This window comes from Acartia tonsa, chromosome 8, assembly GCF_053477335.1.
Source record: "Acartia tonsa isolate MP-2025a chromosome 8, ASM5347733v1, whole genome shotgun sequence".
NCBI lineage: Eukaryota > Metazoa > Arthropoda > Copepoda > Calanoida > Acartiidae > Acartia > Acartia tonsa.
The window spans coordinates 46,665,180-46,691,858 of record NC_137267.1 but is presented as its reverse complement, the minus strand read 5'-3'; the positions used below and the strand labels follow the sequence as shown (position 1 = coordinate 46,691,858).

Genomic DNA, 26,679 nt, shown 5'->3' with positions numbered 1-26,679 from the left:
ACCTTAAATTTTAGGTAGTACTATACATAAAAGGCTTTGTCTGAAGTTTTGATTCTACATAATTTTTATATGGGTTGCTTTTGAAAACATTGATATAATATAGAAAACATATTAGTGATATTAGTTCACTCTCAAAGGAATAAAAAACTTTTTTGAAAATTAAAATTGCATGCCATAACTCTAATTGTTTAGGTGCAATGATATACCACGATGCTAAAACTCTAATTGTTCAGGTGCAATGATATCCCACGATGATATAACTCTAATTGTTTAGGTGCAATGATATCCCACGATGCTATAACTCTAATTGTTTAGGTGCAATGATGTCCCACGATACTATAACTCTAATTGTTTAGGTGCAATGATATCCCACGATGCTATAACTCTAATTGTTTAGGTGCAATGATATCCTACAATGCTATAACTCTAATTGTTCAGGTGCAATGATATCCCACGATGATATAACTCTAATTGTTTAGGTGCAATGATATCCCACGATGCTATAACTCTAATTGTTTAGGTGCAATGATGTCCCACGATACTATAACTCTAATTGTTTAGGTGCAATGATATCCCACGATGCTATAACTCTAATTGTTTAGGTGCAATGATGTCCCACGATACTATAACTCTAATTGTTTAGGTGCAATGATATCTCACGATGCTATAACTCTAATTGTTTAGGTGCAATGATATCCTACAATGCTATAACTCTAATTGTTTAGATGAAATGATATCACACAATGCTATAACTGTAATTGTTTAGGTGCAATGATATCCTACGATGCTATAACTGTAATTGTTTAGGTGGAATAGTATCCTATGATGCAATAACTCTAATTGTTTAGGTGCAATGGTATCCCACGATACCATAACACTAATTGTTTAGGTGCAATGATATCCCACGATACTATAACACTAATTGTTTAGGTGCAATGGTATCCCACGATACTATAACACTAATTGTTTAGGTGCAATGGTATCCCACAATACTATAACACTAATTGTTTAGGTGCAATGATATCCCATAATGCTATAACTCTAATTGTTTAGCTGCAATGATATCCCACGATGCTATAACTCTAATTGTTAATGTTTGTGTGCAAGTGTATCCTACGATGCTATGACACTAATTGTTTAGGAGCAATGATATCCCATGATGCTATAACTGTTATTGTTTAGGTGCAATGATATCCCCCGATGCTATAACTCTAATTGTTTAGGTGCAATAATATCCCCCGATGCTACAACTCTAATTGTTTAGGTGCTATGATATTCTACAATGCTATAACTCTAATTGTTTAGGTGCAATGATATCCTACGATGCAATAACTCTAATTGTTTAGGTGCAATGATGTTCGATGATGCTATAACTCTAATTGTTTAGTTGCAATGATATCCCACGATACTATTGTTTAGAGATGCTATAACTCTAATTGTTTAGGTGCTATGATATTCTACAATGCTATAACTCTAATTGTTTAGGCACAATGATATCCCATGATGCTATAAGTCTAGTTGTTTAGGCGCAATGATGTTTGACGATGCTATGACTCTAATTGTTTAGATGCAATGATCTCCCCTGATGCTATAACTCTAATTGTTTAGGTGCTATGATATTCTACAATGCTATAACTCTAATTGTTTAGTTGCAATGATATCACACGATACCATAACTCTAATTGTTTAGGTGCAATGATATCCCACTATGCCATAACTCTAATTGTTTAGGTACAATTATATCCCACGGTGCCATAACTCTAATTGTTTAGAAGCAATTGTATCCCACGATGCTATGACTCTAATTGTTTAGGTGCAATGATATCCCACAAAGCTATAACTCTAATTGTTTAGTTGCAATGATATCCCGGATACCATAACTCTAATTGTTTAGGTGAAATGATATCCCACGATGCCATAACTCTAATTGTTTAGATGCAATTGTATCCAACGATGCTATGACTCTAATTGTTTAGGTGCAATGATATCTTACGATGCTATAACTTTAATTGTTTAGGTGCAATCATATCCTACGATGCTATAACTGTAATTGTTTAGGTGCAATGATATCCCACGATGCTATAACTCTAATTGTTTAGGTGCAATGATATCCCGCGATGCTATAGCTCTAATTGTTTAGGTGCAATGATATCCTACGATGCTATAACTCTAATTGTTTAGGTGCTATGATATTCTACAATGCTATAACTCTAATTGTTTAGGTGCAATGATATCCCCCGATGCTATAACTCTAATTGTTTAGGTGCAATGATATCCTACGATGCTATAACTCTAATTGTTTAATGTTTAGGTGCAATGACTCTAATTGTTTTAGAAGCAATGATATCCCACGATGCTATAACTCTAATTGTTTAGGTGCAATGATATCCTACGATGCTATAACTCTAATTGTATAGATGAAATGATATCCCACGATGCCATAACTCTAATTATTTAGGTGCAATGATATCCCACGATGCTATAACTCTAATAATTTAGGTGCAATGATATCCCACGATGCTATAACTCTAATTATTTAGGTGCAATGATATCCCACGATGCTATAACTCTAAATTCTCGAGCTTGCCCCTTACAGTTATACAACTGGAGGTACAGTTTTTTAAAGTAGAACACCAACCAGAAATCTTAAAGGATAAGACAATGGCGGATAAAATGATGTACATCCCCAATGATGACCCACAAAATTACCCTGTTTGAGATTGGTAGTATTGGTTGAAACGTTTGGGCACTCAACTTAATGAACCAACAAATCCAAAATACCCAAAGATGTTTACCCAACAAATAAGAAAAACTTTGGTGACTGGTGTAATAATTAGCCCAATGTCCCAGGGAGTAAGGGAGGGGACAATGGGCAATTAATTCAATATAAGAGTTATCAAAGAAAGGGCATGAAATCCAGTTTAATCCAATAAATTTGTAGGAAATTATAAAGGGATTGTTAATTGAATAATAGATTTCCATAACTTCATGTAAAGTGAAATCACAACTTGTTTTTGATGAAATATATTGAGGTTTTTTGGTGTGATTTTTATATTAAAAGATTATTGAACCCGGACAGCTGCTAGCAAGAATATGACTGCCCCTTTTTATTCTGTTTATTTCCCTTGCCCCTTGTATCACCTCCCTTCTCCCTTCTCCCCGTCTGCTACATTCCAAACTAACACAACGAGTGTTTATTTCCCTTCCCCCCACTTCCCTTTATCCCTTCTCCCCGTTTGCAATATTCAAAACATACATAACGAGTAGCGGCATTCTATGCGCAAGTCCCCAAACTCAGTCAGAAACTGCTAAATTCTTGCACATTCCCTTTAAGCCAGTCCCCAAAGTCTGAGACTCCTAAAAAATTGAATATTCGATCCATTGTCCCCTCCCTTACTCCCTGCCAATGTCCCCTAACCTCACTCCCTGTTACTGATCATAGCTGCCCATTAATCAAAATATATGATTAATATGAAGCTTTCTCATGGGCAGAAGCTTTTGATATAAAGATTGACATACTTGCCAGCATTATGGATAGATGAAAATACTTGTTTTTTCCCCTCAAAGTGACATGTTGAGCACAGAAACCCACTTTCCTTTATTCTTAAAAAAGATTGAAAATAAGGAGAGATGTAGTTTGTTGTTTGTTGATTACTTTAGGTCAGGTTTAGGTTAGGTTATATTGGGTATTGGGTAACCATGTAGGGTTACGGACACCCGCAGGAGTAAGGTATGGAAAAAATACTACTTCCCATATTTTCCAAATAACTTAGGGAGGATTTTAGTTATCTACAGGCACTTATAAGGAAAGCACCAAATACTTTTTTTATAAAGATTTATAAATTAATCTTACTTTTTTATAGATTTGGAAAGGAGAGATTGGTTTCATATCTACCCCTTAGTCATGTTGCAGGTATTCTAACAAAATAAATAGTCTTCCCCAATCATGTCATTATTAGAACATAGTTACAAGGTATCTTTAGTTTTCTATAAATCATTATTAAAAAAGGTAAGATGTGGTCTGTTTGTTTACAAAAAAAATTGTCTACTCATAAGTAAAGCAAAATATTTATCAAGACTTTTTCTTTAAAAAATTCAAATTTAAGGTCCCCTATGAGGCCTCTAGGCAGTAGTTGCTTTTAATTGATAATAAAAAGTTAATCATCATATAGATACAATGTGCTTATTTTTGACAAGAACATACAGTGAGCTAATTTTCAAGTTTACCATGAAAGCTCAGGGATCTAAAGGGATAAGACAATGGTTAATAATTCGATGTTCCTCCCTCATGATGATACACAAAATGTCCCTTTCTGTGGATTATTGGTTAAACGTTTGCACACTCAACTAAAACCAACCTATAAAATAATTAAAAGTCCCCAAAGTTGTTGAACCAACAAATAAGAAAACGTTATTATAAAACTTTGGGGACTAGTGTAATAAACAGTCCATTGTCTCCTCCCTTCCTCATGAAAGCTAATCTTGTTTTAAGGTAGTTTGATGGACATATACTGGTCGATTGCTTCCGGCTCAACCACATATTTTGCCGATGCTAATGCCCTCAAGGTATTGTCCAGGGCTCGGCAGCTGCGCGTCAGCCTCGTGTAAGCCTCAGTGAAATCGTCTTATTATAACTTTAAAATTCAGCTAGATGTCTAAACCTGTTTCTAAACAGACAATCTATCTTTTTGGGGTTTCTTTTATGTACACAAGCGGGTTTAAATTTGAGGCTCGTACGCGGCTGCCGAGCCTTGCTATTTTCATATTTTCCTTAATTCCTAGGTCATTTGAAGGATATATACTGGGCCATGACTACTGGGTCAACTACTTACTTTGCCGATGCAAACGCCCTTAAGGTATTGTCGTACCTTTTCTCTAGATTACATATAATTATACTAGGCGATACGCCTCTGAAGGCCTCTTTATGTTGGAGGGGGTGGGGAGGTGGATTCTACCCACTAATTTTTTATTTGAGTTTTACAGTATTTTTGTGGGGGGGGGGGTTCGATTATCTCTCATTTTGATTTTATGATTTTTTTCCCAGGGCGATTTTTCCAGGGAGGGTGGTGGAACCTTACCACAAAATAGTTTAAACCTTCCCAGGACATATGAGAATCTACATTGTAAATGAGAATCATATCGGTCCAGTGGTTATTGATATAACTAGGTACAGATAGACACACACACACACAGATAGATATCCTGTTACATTTATATAAGGATTAGAATTGGTTAATGCTTCTTGCATTGAGGGCTGAGATACATTTATATGAAGAAGAGGAGGATTTAAGCTTTTTTAATGGATTATTATTCACCAAATCAGCAGTCAATGATTTGCACTCAATATGTCAGGTGTCCTACTTTCAATGATATATTTAAAAACAAATGAAATGAGTATTCTTGTTTCTTACACACACATATAGATCGGTTTTTTTTATGGCAATCCTTTTTTATGAAAACACAATATCGATATATACATCTAAAAGAACGACTTATGTACACAATAGACTTGATTACTTCCAGGAATGTCTAGACTTTGTATTTTGAAGAGGGTGAAATGAGTGGTTTCAAGGTTTGAGGGGGGTAATCTAACATATATTTTTAAAAATTTGAGTGAGTTGAAATTAACATTCTTTACCCCTGTTCTTAGACGTCTGTGACTGCAACTCAAAACTTTCCTTCAAAATTTTAATCCTGCATAATGTTCATAATTAACTTCTAAAGAAAATAATTAGTAATGAAACATACTAATCCTACTAAAAATATTCCATCAAATTTTTTAATGGTAATTTGTAAATAAAGACTTTGCATTTTATATCTCTAGAAAAATCTTTAAAAAATAAAACAAGATGTTTCGAAAAAAAAAATTATTTGTAAAACAGATAAAAATGAATATACCTACTAAATATCCGAAACATGAAAAGTTTTCCACTAAGACAAATCAGAAATTAATAAAAACAAATTGTTATTAATGTAATTTATTATTTGAATTTATGCGTTATTACAAAATTTAAATAGGTCCTATTTTTTAAAAGCAGTATATAGAGAATGTAGAATTTACGTGGATCTATTGACAGTAGAATATTTGTCGTCAATTTAGGTTGTCATCGTTTATTGGTCAGTTCGTTCATCTGGTTGGAAGGGAGAGAATGGGTAAAGAGGATGGATGGAGGGGGGGGGGGCTTTATTTTAGCCCGCTTCTAGTATAACTTTATTAGAATACTTAAAAATCTGGTGCAAAATTCAATTATCAATAAATCAATTTTTCTGTAAATTAATTAATTAACTAAAATATAAATCCATCTTATACCTAATTTTTCTAGGGATCTTTGGTGGAGAATCTGAAAGTGTACAAGCCAACAAGATTTTTAGGTAATTTGAATTATGTAAATGAATGTTAAATATACATGAATTTTATGTCAGGGGAAAAGTGTCATCAATTTAGCTTGCTATTTCCCTCTCATATATTGGTCGGGCCGTTTATCCAGTAAGAGGGGAGGGATAGGAGTAAAGGGGGTCGGGGTTTATCGTTATTTTAGCCCGTTACAGAGTTCTCTTTATTAGAGAGCATGAAAATCTGGGAACACAGTAATAGTGTCTGACTGATTATGACGTAACAAAAAAAAATAGCCAATGAGAGGCCGTTATTGACCAATGGTAAAATTTATAGTGGCCTCTCATTGGCTATTTTTTTTTGTTACGTCATAATCAGTCAGACACTATTACTGTGTTCAAAATCTGGTGTAAGATCAAATAAATAATAAATCCATTATTATCAATTGCTAGTCTAAGGTCAAAGATACATTTATTACCTAATAATTTCACGTAAGCGAGGTACTGTATAATTGTATTTTCGTTTTTTATGTCCTTCTATTTTTGGAGAATCATATTTTTATTTAGATACTATTTAAAATAGATAGGAGATTTCTATGTAATATTCCCTGTGAGCAACCAAAATATAACAAGTCATAGGTCTTTCGATAATAACGTGAGAACCATATAACTTATTTTGCTTTTGTTTCTTCTAGGCTTATGGATTATGTTATTTATGTTTAAAATTCATTTATTGATGTTTTTTCATAAGTTTTAATTACAATTTCAACTTGAATGAAATAAAGATGTTTTTGACATAATGAAGGAAATATATGAAAAGAAATAAAAAAATAAACTGAAATGCTTTTAATTTTATTTCTATACTGCTGTCAAAATAAGAAGACGAAGAAAGTTCCTTAATGACGTCATAAAAATGGTGTTGCTACAAAAGACCAACTCTACAAAAGACCAACACCTACAAAAGACCAACTCTACAAAAGACCAACACTACAAAAGACCAACTCTACAAAAGACCAACACCTACAAAAGACCAACACCTACATAAGACCAACAACTACAAAAGGGTCGATTTTTTAAAAGCAAGGTTGTATCGGGTTCGAAACTATTCCGTTACGTAGCCAACACAGACCTTGGATAAACTGTTGGACGGAATTTTAAAAATAAGCCTGTGGACAAAGTTATTCAAGAAAGTAATTTCGGTTTTGAATTTTGTCCTTGTGTTTCTATCGCCATATTGGATACCATTAAAATTGGAAGATTTTTATACAACTATTTCATTACATTGATACAAAAAAATGATTTTCTGTTTATTCTCGTAATTGTGTCGTTTATAATCTATTTATAGCATTCATGTTATTAATTTGATCAATAAGATATCATTTACAGGGTGTATGTCAGACCAACCGCCAGGCATTGAACCACAGTTTCTTTGCAGGGCAAACTTTTTCTTAAAATTTTGTTTACTTTTCTTACCCCTAGTCCTTAATTTTGAATAGCAAATTTTCAATCTTCTATTCATCTTACTGTTTATCTTATTCTATAAAGTCTATAATACAAAGTAGAACGATGTCTGTCTGTTTTTTTTTTGTAGCGAAGGATCTCGCTAACCGCTGAACCGATCGGGTTCTCCTTTACAGGGTAGCTTCTCAAAGGTCCCGGAAAGTTTTATAACTATTTTCTTGGGGGGGGGGGGGGGACACCCCTAACTAACCCCCCCAAAAAATGAAAAATACCCCCACCCTCAAAAAAAAATTTTTTCCTTCAAATTTTTGTTTAAAAACTAAAACACGAAAAATTAAATTGATCAAAACTCTTTGGGAAAAAGCCCCTAGAGGCTAGGCGCGAAGCCACTAGTTTTCTTATATAATAATATTGATAGTTTGTCGGTGCTGCGCTACTAATGGTCATAGTGGCATATTTCCTTGTTAACGATGCCAATAAACTAGTCAGACAATTAACTTTTCGATTGTATGACCTTTATCTGGAAGTTATGGTAATGAGTTGCACCTGTTTTAAGCCACTGCATTCCTCCTAATTAAAAATTAATTTTGCTTACTTAACATAGCAGCATTGGTTACATTTCTAACGTCTTCATTTATGGCGTGGATTTTGGCTGAGACTTTAACCGATTACCTTCCTGAAGACGAAGGGATGCCTATAAGAAAACTAGTAGCTGCGTTCCTAGCATCTAGGAGCTGAAAATTTTAAGGTCAGAAAATCAGAAAAATGGCCTAAATCCATCTTAAGAAAAAATCTAAAAGCTTCCATAAAATGGTGAAATCAATCGGTTCAGTAGTTAATGAAATCTTAAGTTACAAACAATATATCCTTACTACTTTATAGAAAAGGATTTCGCGGATTAATTTCATTTTTTTCTTTCAGGGGTTCCTCGAGTTTGGGAAAAGATTGAAGAAAAGATAAAGCTGGCAGGACAAGAAAATAAAGGAGTTAAGAAGAAGATTGCAGACTGGGCCAAGGTCAGCTTTCCATTTTATGGCAGGAAGGAAGGTGCTGTTTATTGCACTAGTCCCCAAAGTTTTATAATAACTTTTTCTTATTCGTTGGATTGACAACTTTGGTGACTTTTATTGAATTTTGATTAGTTGGATCACTAAGTAGAGTGTCCAAACGTTTCAACCACAAATTGTAATCTAAAGTAGGGGTAATTTTGAGTATCATCTATTTATCGGTATATAACAATTTATAGGTTATGGTCCTTGCATTTATGGTCGATTTTGTTCTTGGTAAACTTTCAACTTACAAATTGAAATGAATGTTTGTTTCATTTGAAACCAAATAACAACTCTGATGTTAGATTTAGATTATATAAAACTAGCGGCTACGTCACTAGAGGCCTCTAGGGGCACTTGAGGAGGGAGCAGTTTTATCCAAAGCCCATTAAAAAAAATTTGGGTTAGGGGGAATTTTTTTCTAGGGGCGATTTCTCTTGGGAGGGCGGTGGTACCCTCCCCCAAAATAAACATTCCCAGGACCTATGAGAAGCTACCATATTAAGGAGAACCCGATTGGTTCAGTGGTTAGCGAGGTCCTTCGGTACAAACAGACACACAGACAAACAAACATACAAACAAACATACAAACATTCTTTTACTTCATTATATGGATAGATTAAGAATTAAAACATCCCAATCATATATGTTCATCCGTTTATTGTGATGAATCTGCTATCCGCTAAACCAGTCGGGTTCTGCTTTCAGGGTATATCCAATTTTGTCATATGCAAAATATTGATCATTTTCACTCTTGAAAACTTAACAACAACTTCATACCTCAATAAAAAATAATAACTCAATACTCGATAGGGTGTAAAATAATATTTTAAACAATACATAATTACCTCTTGTGGTGAATCTAACAGAAGCTAAAGAGAAGTAGTTAAAGAAAGAATAAATCGTTCAATTAGAACTCTCTTTGGTTTAAAATTGTAGAGTTTATATCTAATAACGAGAGTTGACGTATTTTAGTTTTAAACTCACTAATTGAAGAATAGCTTCGATATATGAAAGTTACATAGAAATTAAATCGCTTAGAAGATCCTTAAATAAACAAGATTGCAAACGGTCATAGCGTAGCTGTTTTATAATTGTAATTCATACAACAGATCTATAGTATAGATGTATATCCAGACAACTACCTCCAGGGGCGGCCAAGCTTTTTATTTTTTTTTGGGGGGGGGGGAGTTTAAAATACTCCTAAATACTTTTTTTGCCGTATACCAGATATCCGGTTAATTTCTAATACCGGATATCTGGTATCCGGCCGGATATATGCCCAACGCCGGATATCCGACAAATTACTCGATATCCAGCCAGATTACCTGATATCCGGCATTAGAAATAAGCCGGATGTCCGGCCAAACCATAATCAAAAGTACAAAATACTAAAGATATTTTGTTGTCTCTTATAGGCACTAATTGTAAGTTAAATAATAAAACATCGTATACTTATACACTAATAGCTTTGACTCTATGGACATTATAATAGAATTTATGATTTACTCTAATAGCATTACTTCATAACGTAGTCAGTAAGGGGAGCGGATACTTTTATAGATGCTGCGCATCTAAAAACTTTTGATTAAAGTTTCTATAAACAGAAAAACACAACACTTTAGTTTAATCTCAAGTTGAAACAAATTAAATCTACGGTTACTTTTATATACAGTGGTGATATTGTCTACACTTAGCACAAATGGCGGGACAAAGTTTTTTTTTAATCGATGCACATATTCCGTTTTTTTAACGATTACACTTTCAATAAACAAACTTGTTCAAACGGACTTTATTCTTATATGAAAGTAACAGGATGTGTGTCTGTCTCTACTATACCGAAGGATCTTGCTAACCGCTGAATCGATTTGGTTCTCCTTTACTTCTCATATGTTTTTGTTTTTGGGGGGGTTGGGGGTGTCCCATCCCCCAAGAAAATAGCTTAAAACCACCACAGGACCAATAGGTATATACCCTAAAGAGTATAATCTGATCAGTTCAGTGGTTACTGAGATCTTAAGGGACAGACGGAGATACATCATTCTACTTTGTATTATAGATATTTTAAAGCAAGGATACTCATTGTCCATCATGATTTTTTGTGCTTCGCTAATTATGAATTATTTTTTATCCTTGTTTTATTTCTTTCAAATATCTATATTAATTTGTAGGGTGAAGCCTTGAGTTATCACCTGGCCAAGAATTCTGGTGTTGACAACCCAACCTGGAGATACAAACTGGCTCAAAAATTGGTCCTGTCCAAAGTTCATCAAGCTTTGGGCTTTGGTAAGTATTATCCCAGTTTGGCTTCGAAACCGATTAAAATTATCTGGATTAGAACTAGGTCTTAGCCATACGAATAGCAAAATTAAAAATCATAATGTTGACACCAGTTTTGTTAGCCAGGGCATCCAGCAACCCAGGGCTAACAAAAACGGAATTAATCTTACGATTGATCGGTTTACTATCCGCGGATGGCTGTCTATAATACAATGCGATAATTAACTATTATACCTCTAGGGATGGTTGAAAACAAACCCGCGACATTGGCATCATACATAGCGCATCAGCTCATTGTCGAGTAGGAGATAGGTTCGAACGAATCTTAGCCCAACACTGTGTCATAACTAAAGACATTAAAAAGTTTCCTACTGCTGCTATGTGAGATGCACGACATAAATAGTTAGAGTAGAGGACATGATTGGCCCAAAACAGGCCTAAATCATTGCAATGCACAGTTAGGACTTCCAGACAATCAATCGTGCAATCAAAAGGTTGGTTGTCTAAAAGACTTTTAACCATATGATTGTGCGCATCATTAAGCAAGATTTGTTCTAAAGATGCAGCAAAAATAGGATCTTTTGGTGCATCCTGTCCTCTATATGATATCCGAGGCCGTAGTTGATGATAACGCAGAGCTTTAACATCCCGACTATTTGATTGTACTCAGGGATCTAAGGGATAAAAAAATGGTCAATAAATTTATTTACAATCAAAACCCACTTAAGTCCCCAAAGTTGTAAAACCAACGAATAAGAAAACCATATTATAAAACTTTTGGGACTAGTGTCATAAACAGCCCATTGTCTCCTCTCTCTCTGGATTGCACTACCGTTGTCTGGAAATTATAAGCTATTGTTAGCCAAGACATTATATCTACTGTAACTATACATGTCAACAATCTTATTTCCAATGCCTTTAGTTATTACTACAATAGAATCGAGATTCAAACCTAAATATAACCTCTCTGTGGTAGGGGACATTGGGCTATATATTACACTAGTCCCCAAAATTTTGTTATAACGTTTTCTTATTCGTTAGCTTAACAACTTTGAGGACTTTCATTAAGTTTTGATTGGTTGGTTTATTAAGTTGAGTGTCCAAGCGTTTTAATCACTAATTGTAATCTACATAAGGAGTAATTTTGTGTATCATCTTTAAAAGAATGTATTGTACATTAATTTATCGGTCATTATTTAATCCTTATATAGATCCCTAATGCACTTACTATGTTTTATTTGTTAGATGAAATAATCAAGACCGAGATGGCAACTGGGGCCGCAGTCACATCCGAAGGAACACACAAGTTCTTTCTTAGTCTGGATATCAGGTTTTAATTTAGTTTTCTGGCGTCTTCCCTTAAAGTGCCTTGTTGAGCAAAGAACCCCTTATGAGAGATGGGGTGGTTTTCCAATTGTTTGTTTTTTAGTTTAGGTCAGGTTAGGCTAGGTGATATTAGGTACAGGGTTCTCAGTAGGGTTAGGACAACGTAGGTAGTGACCCCATCGTGTAAGGCTTCTACTGCACGAGAAAGACATCCCAACCTTATATTTTTCTTCTAAAAAAAAAGAGTTGGTTTTTGCACTCGTCAGTCAATTTGTGGAAAATTGTATAGCTGGGCTGACTGAATGATGTCCAGGACGAAGGGAACATTGGACTGTAAATTAACTAGTACCAAAAGTTTTATAAACACGTATTATCATTGGCCTAAAAACTTTAAGTATCAAATCTTGATAAATTGGTTTAATGTAGACCTTAAAAAATATGATGTAAAAAATCTACTAAAACCACAAAAGCTATGCATTATGCTTATAGTATAATATTATTATTTAGCTTCTATTTTGCCAGCTTAATTTGTAAAGACTAATAAAACAAATGAATAAAATGTTTAGATTGTTTGATATTTATGGAAGTACAGAAAGTGCTGGAGCTCCACAGGTTAATATTTTTTATATATAAACTAAGTGCTCTTTATCAGTTCAGCAATTAGCAAGATCTTTTGCTACAGACAAAAAAAAACTTATTTTTTATATATTAGGATACATATAAGCAATTTTGGTATTAACTTATTTGTAATACATCTTTTAAGGTTACCAGTGGCTACACCCCTAGAAGCCTCTAGGGGAACTTAGGAGAGATGGTGCTGGGGAGGGGGGTGGTAGGGCAAAAAAAGTTTTTCTTCTTCTAATGTTGATTTTATTGGGAGGTTGCTGGTATGGTATCCTCCCCCTAAAAAGCTAAAAATCCTTTGAACAAAAAGAAGCTTCACTGTAAAGGAAAGCAGTGTTAGTACTGCACCTAATAAGATCCTTATCAACAGATATACAAACACTTAGGCATCCTGTTACTTTTATAAAAGGATGACAACATATTCAACCTATAATCTTTTATCTACTAATGTTTAACTACAAAAGAGAAGAATCTTAATTTGTGGAATATTTGATCTATTTTGCAGGCAACCTTTTTACCAGAAGCAGGCAGCTCCAGAATAGGAACTATTGGCCGCCAGCCTAGAGGTAGGGCTATGTACTTAGTTGAGTGTCTGTTTTTGTCTGAATTTTTGTATTGTAACTAGCGGCTGTGTCCAATGCCTTTAGAGGTCTGTAATCTAATTAAGATGCGGAGAAAAATAGTTTAAAACCTTTTCATGACTTAAATCTTAAATAGATGGGCCTAAAACGATCAGAAGAGCTATGTGAAGCTTGCCTAAAAAAAGCGAACATAATCGGTTTAGTAATTGTTGAGATCTTATTCTTCAGAAAAAAAACGTTAATACTTTATACAATCGGATTAGCGGTTGCGCCCATAGCATCTAAAAGATAAGTAGTCGAATAACAGAAAAAGCAAAAAATAGCCTAAAACCATCCAAATATTAAAGTCTAAAAATTATATAACTCAAACATTATTAACCCTTAACGGTCGGGGGGGGGGGGGCAAAAATATTTTTTTGACTAAAACAAAGCATTTTATCATACTAAAATATCCTCTAGTAGTACATCCTTATATGAAATACAGGTGTTCAAGTCACTTTCAGGTTCCATGTATGATCCTGCAGGTCCTGATCCTCCAGGTCTCCAGAAATCTTTAAAAGGCTCCTGTGGCCGCAATTTTTGACTTAGAGACTTCAAATTTTAAACTTAAACTTTTCTTACATGACTACATAACGTATTAAAATTTCATAAAGATCCGCTGCCGTTTTCCCGCCGACTGCCGACTGCGGCGGCTGGCAGCTTCCAAGTACAGCTGCGGCCGCTGAAATTTATATTTTGATATTTCTAATGTAAAATTTACATAAAGATAAACATTTTCTGGAAAGAAAAACTGTTCTTCTAGATTCAAAAATAAGAAAATTACAGCAGAAATTCATTATCAAACAGAGGACTTGCACAAAAAAATTAGCCCTCTAGCTCTAATAGGAACTGAGATAATAGGGGGGGGGGGCGTTAAACGCCCCCCCCCCCCGACTGATTAAGGTACGGCAAGGGGTTAATCTAGTTGAAGCTTCCTTCGATTGGTTTAGTAGCTATCAAAATCTTAAGCTACAGACCAAAAATCACTCTACTTTAAAACAAACTACAAGCACATGTGTATAATTGCAATGAAAGACATTGCTATTTTACTTAAATTGCTCAAATGGAAAAAAAACCCACAAAAGTTGAAGTCAAATGAAGAAGAAAAAATTTTCCCCAAACCATTTCGTGCAAAATGAAACCTTTTATTTTACGTCAGGTTGATTAATAAATTTACGAAGAAAAGAAACAATATTGACAGGGAATAGTCCCTTTCGTGGCAACGCCCCATAAGGGGCGATTCATCGTATTTTTCAAATAGCTTTTTATAGGTTATTTTAGGTTATGTTAGGATAAATTGGGTTAGCTGATTGCCCCACAGGGTTAGGCAATTGGCCCCGCAGGGTTAAAGCCCCATACAGGGGCTGGAAATAGGAGAAAAGCTACTGTTAAAAATACAAAATATCGCCCCTTAAGGTGCGTTGCCACGAAAGGGACTATACCCATTTTCTCTTCATTTGATTAGGATAGTACAAAAGTATTAATTTTATATAAAACCGGATTAATTTCTACCTAAGAAACTAAATATTTATTTTCCATAGATTTTCTTGAGAGCAAGCTTTTTGATGTAAATGAGGAAGGGATCGGTGAAATCTGTTCCAGGTAAGATATATCAGTGCTTTCCCTGAAAGTGCCTATCAAGCACTGAAATCCCTCTCCTTATTTTTGAATTAAATTGAAAATAAAATTGAGGGTTTTGGTAGTATTCGTAACATATTTGTGGGCCATAACCCTGCGAAGGCTTTATTCAGGTTATCCTAACCCTGCGGGGCGACTCAGTACCCAATAAAACTTAACCTAACCTTACCAAAAGAAATAATCAAACACATTAGAGAGGGTTCCAATGCTCGACTACGTGCTGTGATGGAAAATGACAAAAATGATCGAAAATGTCCAGTCTATAAAAGATATAAGATATGCATATTTGTTTGCAAATGATATAAGAAAATAAAAAATCACTCACATTTTTTCCAAGTATTGAATTCAGATCTTTTACCATTTACGAATAACAGAATATTAATGTATATTTTTAAAAGCGAAGTTCTCATATAGATATGGTCAGTCTGTCCGGAACTTTTAGCTCTTTTCTATCACGTAGTTTTAAAATTATCAAGCCTTGGAAATTAATTTCTTATAATATATGCAACTTGTATGGCTGTTTTATTTTCAAAAAAATAGCATGCCGGCTATTTTAGTGGTGCCTAATTGTTTAATATATTTATTATAATACAATTTAACAAGAATTTAGTTGAAAATCTAAATATAAAATACTTTTAGAGGCAGATCGCTTTTCATGGGTTATCTATATGATGAACAAAAAACAAAACAGGTGCATTTAATTTTTTTTTTAAATTAGGGGTTAGAACTTTTAGACCACATAAAATGTATTTTAATAAGATATTAATCCTATAATATATAGAAGAAAGGCTTTTTTTGTCTGTAGATGAAGATTTCGATTACTACTGTACCGACTAAGTTCTCTATTTTGGGCAAGCTGCATGTAGGTGCCGGGATGATTTTAGGATATTCTATTATGGGATTTAAGGTTTTACTTGTAGCACATATGTATCTACCTAACAAATTAGTGCAACTGTTGATTATTCCAGTATGTCTTCAAAACCGAATAATATCCGCAGTATTTAACAGAATCTCAGCCATACTAAAAAACCATGTATAGCATTATATTAGAGATAATTTTCAAGTAATATAAAAACAAAAATCATAAAATTGATACCTTAATTGTTTGCCTAGGTTACGGTCCCTAGGATCTAACAAAACTGGTTTTAAACATATGTTTTTTTTTATTTTAATATCCGCGGCAAGATGTCTGTAACACGATGCGATAAATAAATATTATCACTTAGACAATTGATGAAGATGGATGGGTGCATTCTGGAGACCTGTGTACCCAGGACAAGGATGGATTCTTTAAGATGGTTGGCAGGTCTAAGGAAATTCTAGTTACATCTGGTAAGTTTCTTTCTGGATTCTTTACCTGTGTACCCAGGACAAGGATGGATTCTTTAAGATGGTTGGCAGGTCTAAGGAAATTCTAGTTACATCTGGTAAGTTTCTCTATGGATTCTTTACCTGTGTACACAGGACAAGGATGGTTTATTTAGGATGGTTGGTAGGTCTAAGGAAATTCTAGTTACATCTGGTAAGTTTCTCTATGGATTCTTTACCTGTGTACACAGGACAAGGATGGTTTATTTAGGATGGTTGGTAGGTCTAAGGAAATTCTAGTTACATCTGGTAAGTTTCTCTATGGATTCTTTACCTGTGTACACAGGACAAGGATGGTTTATTTAGGATGGTTGGAAGGTCTAAGGAAATTCTAGTTACATCTGGTAAGTTTCTCTATGGATTCTTTACCTGTGTACACAGGACAAGGATGGTTTATTTAGGATGGTTGGAAGGTCTAAGGAAATTCTAATTACATCTGGTAAGTTTCTCTATGGATTCTTTACCTGTGTACACAGGACAAGGATGGTTTATTTAGGATGGTTGGTAGGTCTAAGGAAATTCTAGTTACATCTGGTAAGTTTCTCTATGGATTCTTTACCTGTGTACACAGGACAAGGATGGTTTATTTTGGATGGTTGGTAGGTCTAAGGAAATTCTAGTAACATCTGGTAAGTTTCTTTATGGATTCTTTACCAATGTACTCAGGACAAGGATGGATTCTTTAAGATGGTCAACAGGTCTAAGAAAATTCTAGTTACATCTGGTAAGTTTCTTTATGGATTCTTTACCTTTAAAATGGTTGGCAGGTCTCAGGAAATTATATTTACTTCTGGCAAGTTTCTTTACCTGTGTACCCAGGACAAGAATAGTTTTTTTTAAGATGGTTGGAAGGTCCAAGGAAATTCTAGTTACATCTGGTAAGTTTCTTTATGGATTCTTTACCTGTGTACCCAGGACAAGGATGGATTCTTTAAGATGGTTGGAAGGTCTAAGGAAATTCTAGTTACATCTAATAAGTTTCTTTATGGATTCTTTACCTGTGTACCCAGGACAAGGATGGGTTCTTTAAGATGGTTGGAAGGTCTAAGGAAATTCTAGTTACATCTGGTAAGTTTCTTTATGGATTCTTTACCTGTGTACCCAGGACATGGATGGATTCTTTAAGATGGTTGGAAGGTCTAAGGAAATTCTAGTTACATCTGGTTTGTTAATGGATATATTATTACTTGGATATTACACCAGATTTTCATTATCTCTTATAAATGAAACTCGCAAGGAGCTACAATAACGATACCTCCCACACCACCCCTTTACCCTATCCCCTCCTCTCCTACTATGTAGATGAAGGAACAAGAAATGAATTCCATGTTAGCGACAATTTTTCTCCTGTCATAATATCAACGTATATTATATATCCATATGTAAATTATTCAGTGGCTGTCTCTGTCTTTAAGCTGCTTGCCGCAGATTTTGACGACTGATTGGCGTGTAAAACAGACAGCTACAAACTACCATAATATTTTAATGGGGCCCAAGAGCACTTTTTCTTTTATTCAAGGAAAACATAAAAAATTACTATATTATATAAAATTACTAAATTTCTTTGAATTTTTATATGGATTCATATTTATTAGTATATCTTATAATTTTATGGTATACATTATAATTATCGGATACGCCCCTAGAGACCTATTGTGGCACTTGAGGATAGAGGAGGGGGCACTAAGCCCTCCACTTTCATCAATTTTAGTTTTAAAAGGAAAACTATATCGGTTGAGCGGTTATCAAGACCCTGCGCCGCACTGACATACACACAGACAGACTCACGGTCATCCTGTTACCATACTTTTTCCCTAGTGATTTTGCTGAAGACAGGCTCAAAAAATGAATGATATTTTTACTACTCTTTATATATGTTAAGGAGGTGAAAATATAGCACCAGTAAACATAGAAGATGAAATAAAGAGGAGCTTACCTTCCATTGTTAGGTATACGAACATTTTGTTTGGGGTTTAGTGCAGTTCACGGATCGATTAACTATAAAAAACGATGAACTTTGAAGGCTGCTAGGAGCCAAACAGCTGATATAATGTTAGTACAAAATTTAAACTAATATAAGTAGGCAGGCCTACAAATAATCGTAATAGCCATCATTCAATAATGCACAGAATAAGTTTAGCCGTTTAGCAGCAAGTAGCCTATAAAGTTAATAAATATTTGAAGATAATCGTTTTCAGGAACATTTTAACGTGAGCTGCCCTAGATCCTTTGTTTGTAAGAAGGACGATAATATTAAAATATGCCATTTATCAGAGATCTTAATGTATAAGACAATGAACGTAAAATTAATTAATACCTCCATTAAAATAAACAAAAGTTTGAACAATGCCAGTTTTTGTACCATCCAATCAAGATTTAGTTACGAATGAGAAAATTGGTTTATAAAACTTTGGGTACCAGTATGGTTTACAGTGCAATGTCTCCTCTCATCCTATCTAAAATACAAAGTAGCTTGATGTCCGTTCGTATTGTCTGTCCATCTGAAGTTAAAGATCTCGGTAATCCTTATACTAAAGTAACAGGATGTTTGTTTGTGTGTCTGTGTATATGTATGTCTGTACCGAAGGATCTCGCTAACCGCTAAACCGATCGGGTTCTCCTTAACAGGGTAGATTCTCATAGGTCCTGGGAAGGTTTAGAACTATTTTGGGGGAGGGTACCACCACCCTCTCAAGAGAAATCACAATAAAATCGATAAAAATTGAAATATTCCTGCCACATAGTGTCGCTATCGAATGAATGTCTCTACGTAGCGTGGTAGCGCTGCGTAGAGACATGAATTTAACAGCTGATTGACCATAGACAAATCATTTCTCAAATTAGATATCTAAAATAAAAAAAATATAAATTTAAATGCCACTAGAGGCCTCTAGGGGCGTAGCCGTTAGTTATTAATATAAAGCTGTGCTACTGAAAAGAAGGATATACATAAATGACATAATAAAGATTTCATAAACTAAAAAAACAGTGATTTTTATATTTTAATGATTCAGCATATACTTAAATTAATTACTATTCTTAATCTGACTTCAATATGTAATAGTTAATCCGCTGGAATATGAGCCATGCTAAAAAAATAATACCAGTTTTATTAGCCAGGGCCAACGGTCCTTCAGGGCTAAAAAGAATTGTTTTAATCTTAATTTTTCATTTTAATATCAGCGGAAAGCTGTCTATAAACGATGCGATAAATAACCATTATAACCATTATAACCATTTTTTAGCCCCGAGGTGCCGGAGGCACCGGCTAAAAACTGGTTTTAATCTTATATTTGTACATTTCTATATTCGTAGAAAGCTGGATATAATACGATGCTAGACATAGTTTTTTCGTATGGATGAGAACCGGTTCCTATCCACCGGATTCGAATGAATACGAGAAAACTTGTTTATTAATTCTTTTATTTTAAAATCTTTTTTAGTAATGTCATGGTGATTGGAGACAGTAAAAAGTTTCTTTCCTGTTTTATTACACTGAAGGTAATTATTTATTACGAAATTTGTAATGCATCTGAACACCATATGGTATTATTAAGTCATTTGTTTTATATTGCACATTTGATTCTAAGTGTCTCTATACTGAATAGAGGATGGAGTATATAAGGGTGGGGACAAACTCGTCCAATTGGGTGAAATTGGTGATTGAAATTGGCATTCTCCAGGGGCGGTTTATCTTGGGAGGTTGATGGTGCTCTTCCTCAAAAAGATACACTTTAAAGGAGAACCATATCGGTTTAGAGATTAGTAAGATCCTTCGGTACATACATAAAGACACAGATAGTGTAACTTTTAAATAAGGATTGTCAATGCCTACATTAAAAATATGAAACATGTTTGTTTGTAGGTAAAGCCTGATCCAGAAACCATGCAGCCCACACAGTAAGATTTTAATTACTACTAGATACAGAGATAGGACAATAATCGAAAAATTTATCTTTTAATCTTATGTTTGAAATTTTGTCTTTTTGAACTAATGCATATTGGGTAAGAAAAAATAATTTGATTATTGTCCTCCCCCCCCCCCCCAAAAAAAGTTCATATTTAATAATTTTTTTGAGAAATATTTAGATTTATTTTGTGTCTATATTAAGTTAGGTTAGGTACAGGTTAGTCCCGCAAGGAAAGGGCCCCGCTACCAACTTTGAGGGGAAAACGCTTTTTATTTTGCTTCAAATTGTTAGACAGACATTTGAAGGGAAAGCCCTAAATAGAGTTATTTTATTTGTAGAGAGTTAGATGACCAAGTGGTAAAAACTCTGGAAAAACTGTCTATTCCGCCAGTCAAAACAGTCAAGGAGCTTTTAAACAGGTAGATCAAACAGGGATCCAAAGGCCGATAAATTGTTGTACCTCCCCATTGTTGATACACAAAATTACCTCTTCTGTAGATTACAATTAGTTGTTGAAACGTTTGGACACCGAACTAAATGAACAATCAATCACAATTCAATAAAAAGTCCCCAAGGTTGTTAAGCCAACGAATAAGAATATGTTATTTTAAAGTTTGGGGACTAATTTAATAAATAGCCCAATGTCCCCTCCATTCCTGGAGAAAACTAGAAATGATTTTCAGTAAAGAGAAGAAATAAGAACTACATTTCTTTTGTATGGCTTTTGAATAGAAGAGATAAATAGCTTTTTTCCATCTTCTGTGTTAGGTAGCTATATTTTATACTTGGAAACTCATTGTGTAATAAAAAAAATATTGGTTCTCTAGGAAACCTAAGAAAGTATCTATAGAATAAATTTTTTTTCCAGTTTATAAAATCAAAGCCCTATTGATCTTTTTTATATGGATTTAAATTACGTTTTTTTTGTAATAATAATATAAACGTATATTTCTTTTCAAGATTTTTCAAATTTTAATTAATATTCTAGATATTGAATTTTATTTTATATGTAATTTTAAGATTTTAATCTTAATTATTTTTTTAATTACAAATATACAAAATTCTTTGTTAGTAGATCTGCAATTTTTGTGTTAATGTTATGTCAGCTTTGTTAAATGCTTTTTCTTCGATAATATCTATAATAAATACAAAATAGCTTGATGTCTGTCCGTCTGTCCGTCTGAAGCTTAAGATCTCAGTAACCACTGAACTGATCGGATTCTACTCTTTAGGGTTGAGACACCCCAAACCCCCCCTAAAAATGTAAATTCCCCGCCCACCCCCCCCCCAAAAAAAAAAAAATCTGGGGAAACTAATTCACATAAAATTAGCAGCACCAGTTATTTTTTAATTTTTTTTCTTTAATATTTTTAAAATTACCTCTATAACAGTAATTCCAGATATAAAAAAAAAATTTTGTCTGGCTGGAATGTAATATAATTATTTCTAAAGGTTTTCTGATATTTCTTATTTAATTTAGTGCAGAGTTTTGTAAGCTGGATAAATATATTGGGGAAGGAATAGATGAAGCTAACAGAAATGCTATCTCTAATGCAGCTAAGGTAATATCATTTTGATTTTTTATTTACTAAAACTAACAATTACTGAGCATATAATTAATGGAGTATGACAGGGGAAAAAATGTAGTCAATTTAGGTGTCTATTTTCTCTATCATTTATTTGTCAGTTTGTTCTACAGTAGGAGGGGAAGGGATGGGGTAATGGGAGGAGGGGGATGACGTTATTTTATCCCGCTACAAGTTTTACTTTATTAGAGTACATGATAATCTTGTGTAATTATAAATCCATTGAGAATAAACATTTTAAAACTTGAACGAACAACTTAAAGTACTTAATTGTCAGACCTTTGTTTAAAAGTTGTAAATGTGCATTGTAGTGAGTTTCTCCAAAGCATTCCTTCTATAACTATTACTTTCCCCCGGGGCTAAAAGCCTCTAGGAATAGATGTAAAATATACGTTGATATTATGACAGGGAAATAAAATCGTCATCAATTGAGGTTGCTAAGATGGAACTCGAAATTTGGTCAGTTCGGTCATCCAAAATGGGGAAGTGTATGATAAAGGGGGTGGATAGGGGCATCATTTGTCAGTTACGAGTTTCACTTTATTAAAATACATGAAAATCTGGCGTAAGATAATTAATTATAATAATTAATCCATTATATTTAGGTTCAAAAATGGAAGATTTTGGACGACGACTTTTCTGTTAGCTCTGGAGAATTTTCACCAAGTCTGAAATTAAAAAGATTCTTTGTTACAGACAAATATCAACATATTATAGATGAAATTTATTCTGCAAAATAATAGTTTTTATCGTATTTTAGACATATTTCCGCGGATATTAAAATTAAAAAGTATAAGATTTTAAACAATTTGTTAGATCCAAAGGGCCAAATGCCCAGGCTAACAAAACTGGTATGAATTTTATTATTTTTATTTTATTATTCCTGGAAATAGTCTATAATACAATGCTATACATGATTTTTCAATATGGCTGAGAATCTGTTTCGAAGCATAACTGGAAAAAAATATTAAGATGTTAATTTATACAATTTTATTAAAAAATATATTTTGCTATAGTTTTAGTCAATCATTGTACTTTATGACAAACTAGTGGCTTCGCCCCTAGCCTCTAGGGGCTTCGCCCCATGAGGTAATGGAAAGTCAACCCTCCAGAATAATTTTATAGTTATATTTTCAAAAAAATTATTCTTTGCCGAATTACTCTTTGGTAAAATTAAACCCAGGTTGTGCGCCGTATATCTCGTACGGGGTGAGCATAAGCGAGTGTATGCGGCGCAAGCTCCGATAGTCCCACTGATTGGACCACATATACACAAAAATTGAAAACTCTCCTCTGTAAATTATTTAATACTTATAATTGCAACAACTTTTTAAAGATGCCAATTTTTAAAAGTTACAAAAAGCCCAAATTTTTTTTTGGGTGAATTTTTTTTTTGGGGGGTGGGGGGGTTCATGGGGGCTTCGCCCCATTCTGCAGTGGGGTTCCCTCAACCCAATTACTGGTTTTTGTTTACAAAAATAAACAAAAATAAAAAAATTTGGAAATGGGGATTTTTTTATTTTTAGGGGGGTTGGTGTGTCCCACCCTCCTAGAAAATAGCCTAATACCACCAGAGGACCAGTAGGTATAATCCCTGAAGAGTAGAGCCCAATCGGTTCAGCGGTTACTGAGATCTTAAGCTTCAGAAGGACACACAGACGGACAGACATCAAGCTACTTTGTATTATAGATTAGAATAGTAAAGATCTTGTTACATTAAACATCTATAAGTGAAAAAGTAAAAGTAACTGGATGTCTATTTGTTAAATTTTACAGAGAAGCTTCGTATGGGTCCTTGGAAGGTTTACAACATTTGGAAAATGGTATTTACCCCGTGGGACCCTTTAACTCTTTAACTTAACCCAACCTAAAGCAAAGCATTAAATACAATAAAAAAAAGTTTTTTGTGTTATGAGAGAAACCTCCTATAATTTTTAATACATTAAAAATTGAAGTTTTTATGTACACTACATGCATTACATTAAGATAACTGTTGTATTGGTGTGTACTGTGTGTGTGTGTTTGTGTGTGTGTGTGTGTGTGTATGATAAATCATACAGTCACATCATTTATAACTCAAAGCTCCAACCAATATTTCACATAATCTGGTGCACAGACAAATATTCACTTTCAAACAATTACTAAGCTAAGGTAAGGTTAGGTTCTTGTGAGGGCAAGGATGTTTCCTGCAGGGATTGGAAGGAGGACAAGATCCCCACAGGTTTAGACATTGTGTAACTTGTAATATTATCAGAATGTTATCAGAACAGATGTAAAGTAGCTAAATCAGTTCCGGAAAATAGTTTGCACACCGTATCAATGAAAAATCTCACAGGTATGTTCTCCAGCAGCCCCGCCGTTACCTGTTCAAAAAATTTCAGTATACCTTTGATTAATATCCGCTGGATTAAAACTGGTTCTCAGCCATACAGAATGTGTAGCATCGAATTTTAGATAATTTTCCACGAATATTAAATTAAAAATAATGAAATTAATATATGAGAGTTTATCTCATAATTTTTAATTTTCATAACCACGGAAAGCTGTCTCTAATAGGATGTGATAGATAAATGTTATATCATCATGTAAAAATCTATATATCCAACTGCATTAAAATATAAATTTTTATCTTTGAATGCTTTTAAATTAACCATTTCTGTGTACCTGTACCAAAATATAGATTTTTCAATCATCATAAACCCATTTCTACATTATACAAAATCCATTAGCCTCAAGTGAAACATCCCTCCCCCACTTTTTTATTTAGATTTTTACACGGGTTGTATACGTTCTAGTTATTTTATCTTAATACTCTACAAGAAAACAATATGAGCTATAGATGCATTGCAAAAAAGGGCACGTTGGGATAGATATTTAAGTGTAAATTAGATAAAATAAATTCAAGTATTAAAATAATGCAATGTAGCAAAGTATAAAGAAAAATAAAATTTTTAACTTTGGATTTTATTTGTTATAATCATGTTTTGTTTAAATCGATATTTTTATTACTGGATGTTGCACCAGATTTTCATGTACTCTGATATAGTGATGGTCGTAGCTGGCTGAAATAAGGATATCCCCATCCACCCCATTTAGCCCATCACTACCCCTCTTCCAGAATGAATAACCTGACCAATGAATGAGGTTAAAAATAGGAAGCTAAATTTCTGACAAATTTTACTCTGTCAATCTATCCACGTTTACCCGTAATCTATTTTTGTTTATGTGAATATTTTTCAGGAATAAACAGGGTAGGGCGGGTAAATTATACTGGTACCCAAAGTTTTATGAATACCTTCTTTAATTCGATGATCTTAAAAACTATTGGCATTTTTATTTAATTTTATTACGAAAGGGGTAATTTCTATTATCGTAATTGGGAGTTTACATCAATTTTTTCGATTTCTTAAGATCCACAGATAGTGTGGGGGTGGGGGATAGAATGTTTAACTTGCCAAATATGAGAATGTATTCGCATTATACAGGAGAAAAAAATATATTTACCTTTCCCCAACTAAATATATTTGTGCAAAAAGATCTTAAATTTGCTAATGCAAATTTTTCTGGTGAAATTTGTTTTGGTTTAGACAATTAAGGTATGCAGGTCTGCAGGCTAGAAGTGTTAAATACATTTATTCTTCTTGTATAAATGATGTATAATAATTAAAGTTAAATAAGCCCCTTGTTCTAGTTTTTTTTGTCTTATAAGTATGCACTATAATTGCATTTATTCTTTTTGTTTGAATTATGTATAATGATTAATAATTAAAGTTAGTTAAGCCCCTTCTCCTAGGTTCTTTTGGTCTTATAAGTATACACTATAATAGCATTTTTTTGCTTTTTGACCTCTGAAAAGTCGTTGATATATTCGTTTTGGTCTTAAGTTTTTAAGGGCTATCAGTTTACAAAGGTTATGGGTGTGTGGAAATATTTGGTGCACTTATCATAAGGTTTCAAATAGAAAAGGTAAAAGAGTTTAGTTGAGCTTAATATTACTCCTCACTTAAACAGACAGATAAACAGTATAAACATCGATGGGTATTGAGTATTTTCGCTGGTAAAATAAGGATATACGTGGATATATTGACAAGAGAAAATTTGTCTTCAATTTAGCTAGCTAATATTGACTGCATTAATTTGTACACCAAGATAGATGTGAGGGGATGGGGTAAAGGGGGTGGATTGGGAATATCGTTTTTTAGTTAGCTCCAAGCATCACTTTATCAGAGTACATGAAAATTTGTTGCAACATCCAAGTAATAATAAATTGATTATGTTATGAGATACATTTCTAAAAAAAAATTGTCGCATCCAATATTAAGAAGATATACGAACAATATTGAGTTCTAGTAACTTTTTACAATTGTAAAGAAATTATATTGCCTATATATTTGAAATCAATTCACTTTCATTCTTTTTGATATTACTAGCGGCTACGCCCCTAGATGCCTCTAGGGGCACTTGAGGAGGGGATAGTCGAATT

The 26,679-nt window shown here is 33.8% G+C and overlaps 1 protein-coding gene across 2 annotated transcripts in view; it reads left to right on the top strand.

Annotated features, from left to right (window-relative positions):
- The window catches only part of LOC145327123 (long-chain-fatty-acid--CoA ligase ACSBG2-like), a 34,225-nt gene extending 11,055 nt beyond the window's left edge, over window positions 1-23,170 (top strand). The window contains exons 11-28 of one of the 2 annotated variants that reach the window (XM_080170659.1): window positions 2,541-2,610; window positions 3,864-3,913; window positions 4,783-4,856; window positions 6,324-6,372; window positions 8,716-8,810; window positions 11,015-11,129; window positions 12,369-12,453; window positions 13,016-13,061; window positions 13,579-13,639; window positions 15,235-15,295; window positions 15,971-16,022; window positions 16,558-16,663; window positions 18,582-18,648; window positions 20,143-20,200; window positions 20,565-20,599; window positions 20,949-21,029; window positions 22,091-22,172; window positions 22,802-23,170. In XM_080170659.1, the coding sequence (XP_080026785.1) occupies window positions 2,541-2,610; window positions 3,864-3,913; window positions 4,783-4,856; window positions 6,324-6,372; window positions 8,716-8,810; window positions 11,015-11,129; window positions 12,369-12,453; window positions 13,016-13,061; window positions 13,579-13,639; window positions 15,235-15,295; window positions 15,971-16,022; window positions 16,558-16,663; window positions 18,582-18,648; window positions 20,143-20,200; window positions 20,565-20,599; window positions 20,949-21,029; window positions 22,091-22,172; window positions 22,802-22,936 (1,322 nt within the window). In that variant the 3' untranslated portion in view covers window positions 22,937-23,170. Of the gene's footprint in view, window positions 1-2,540; window positions 2,611-3,863; window positions 3,914-4,492; window positions 4,567-4,782; window positions 4,857-6,323; window positions 6,373-8,715; window positions 8,811-11,014; window positions 11,130-12,368; window positions 12,454-13,015; window positions 13,062-13,578; window positions 13,640-15,234; window positions 15,296-15,970; window positions 16,023-16,557; window positions 16,664-18,581; window positions 18,649-20,142; window positions 20,201-20,564; window positions 20,600-20,948; window positions 21,030-22,090; window positions 22,173-22,801 lie in introns of both variants that reach the window. The other variant, XM_080170658.1, reaches the window with a different exon arrangement.
- Window positions 23,171-26,679: the final 3,509 nt, after the last annotated feature.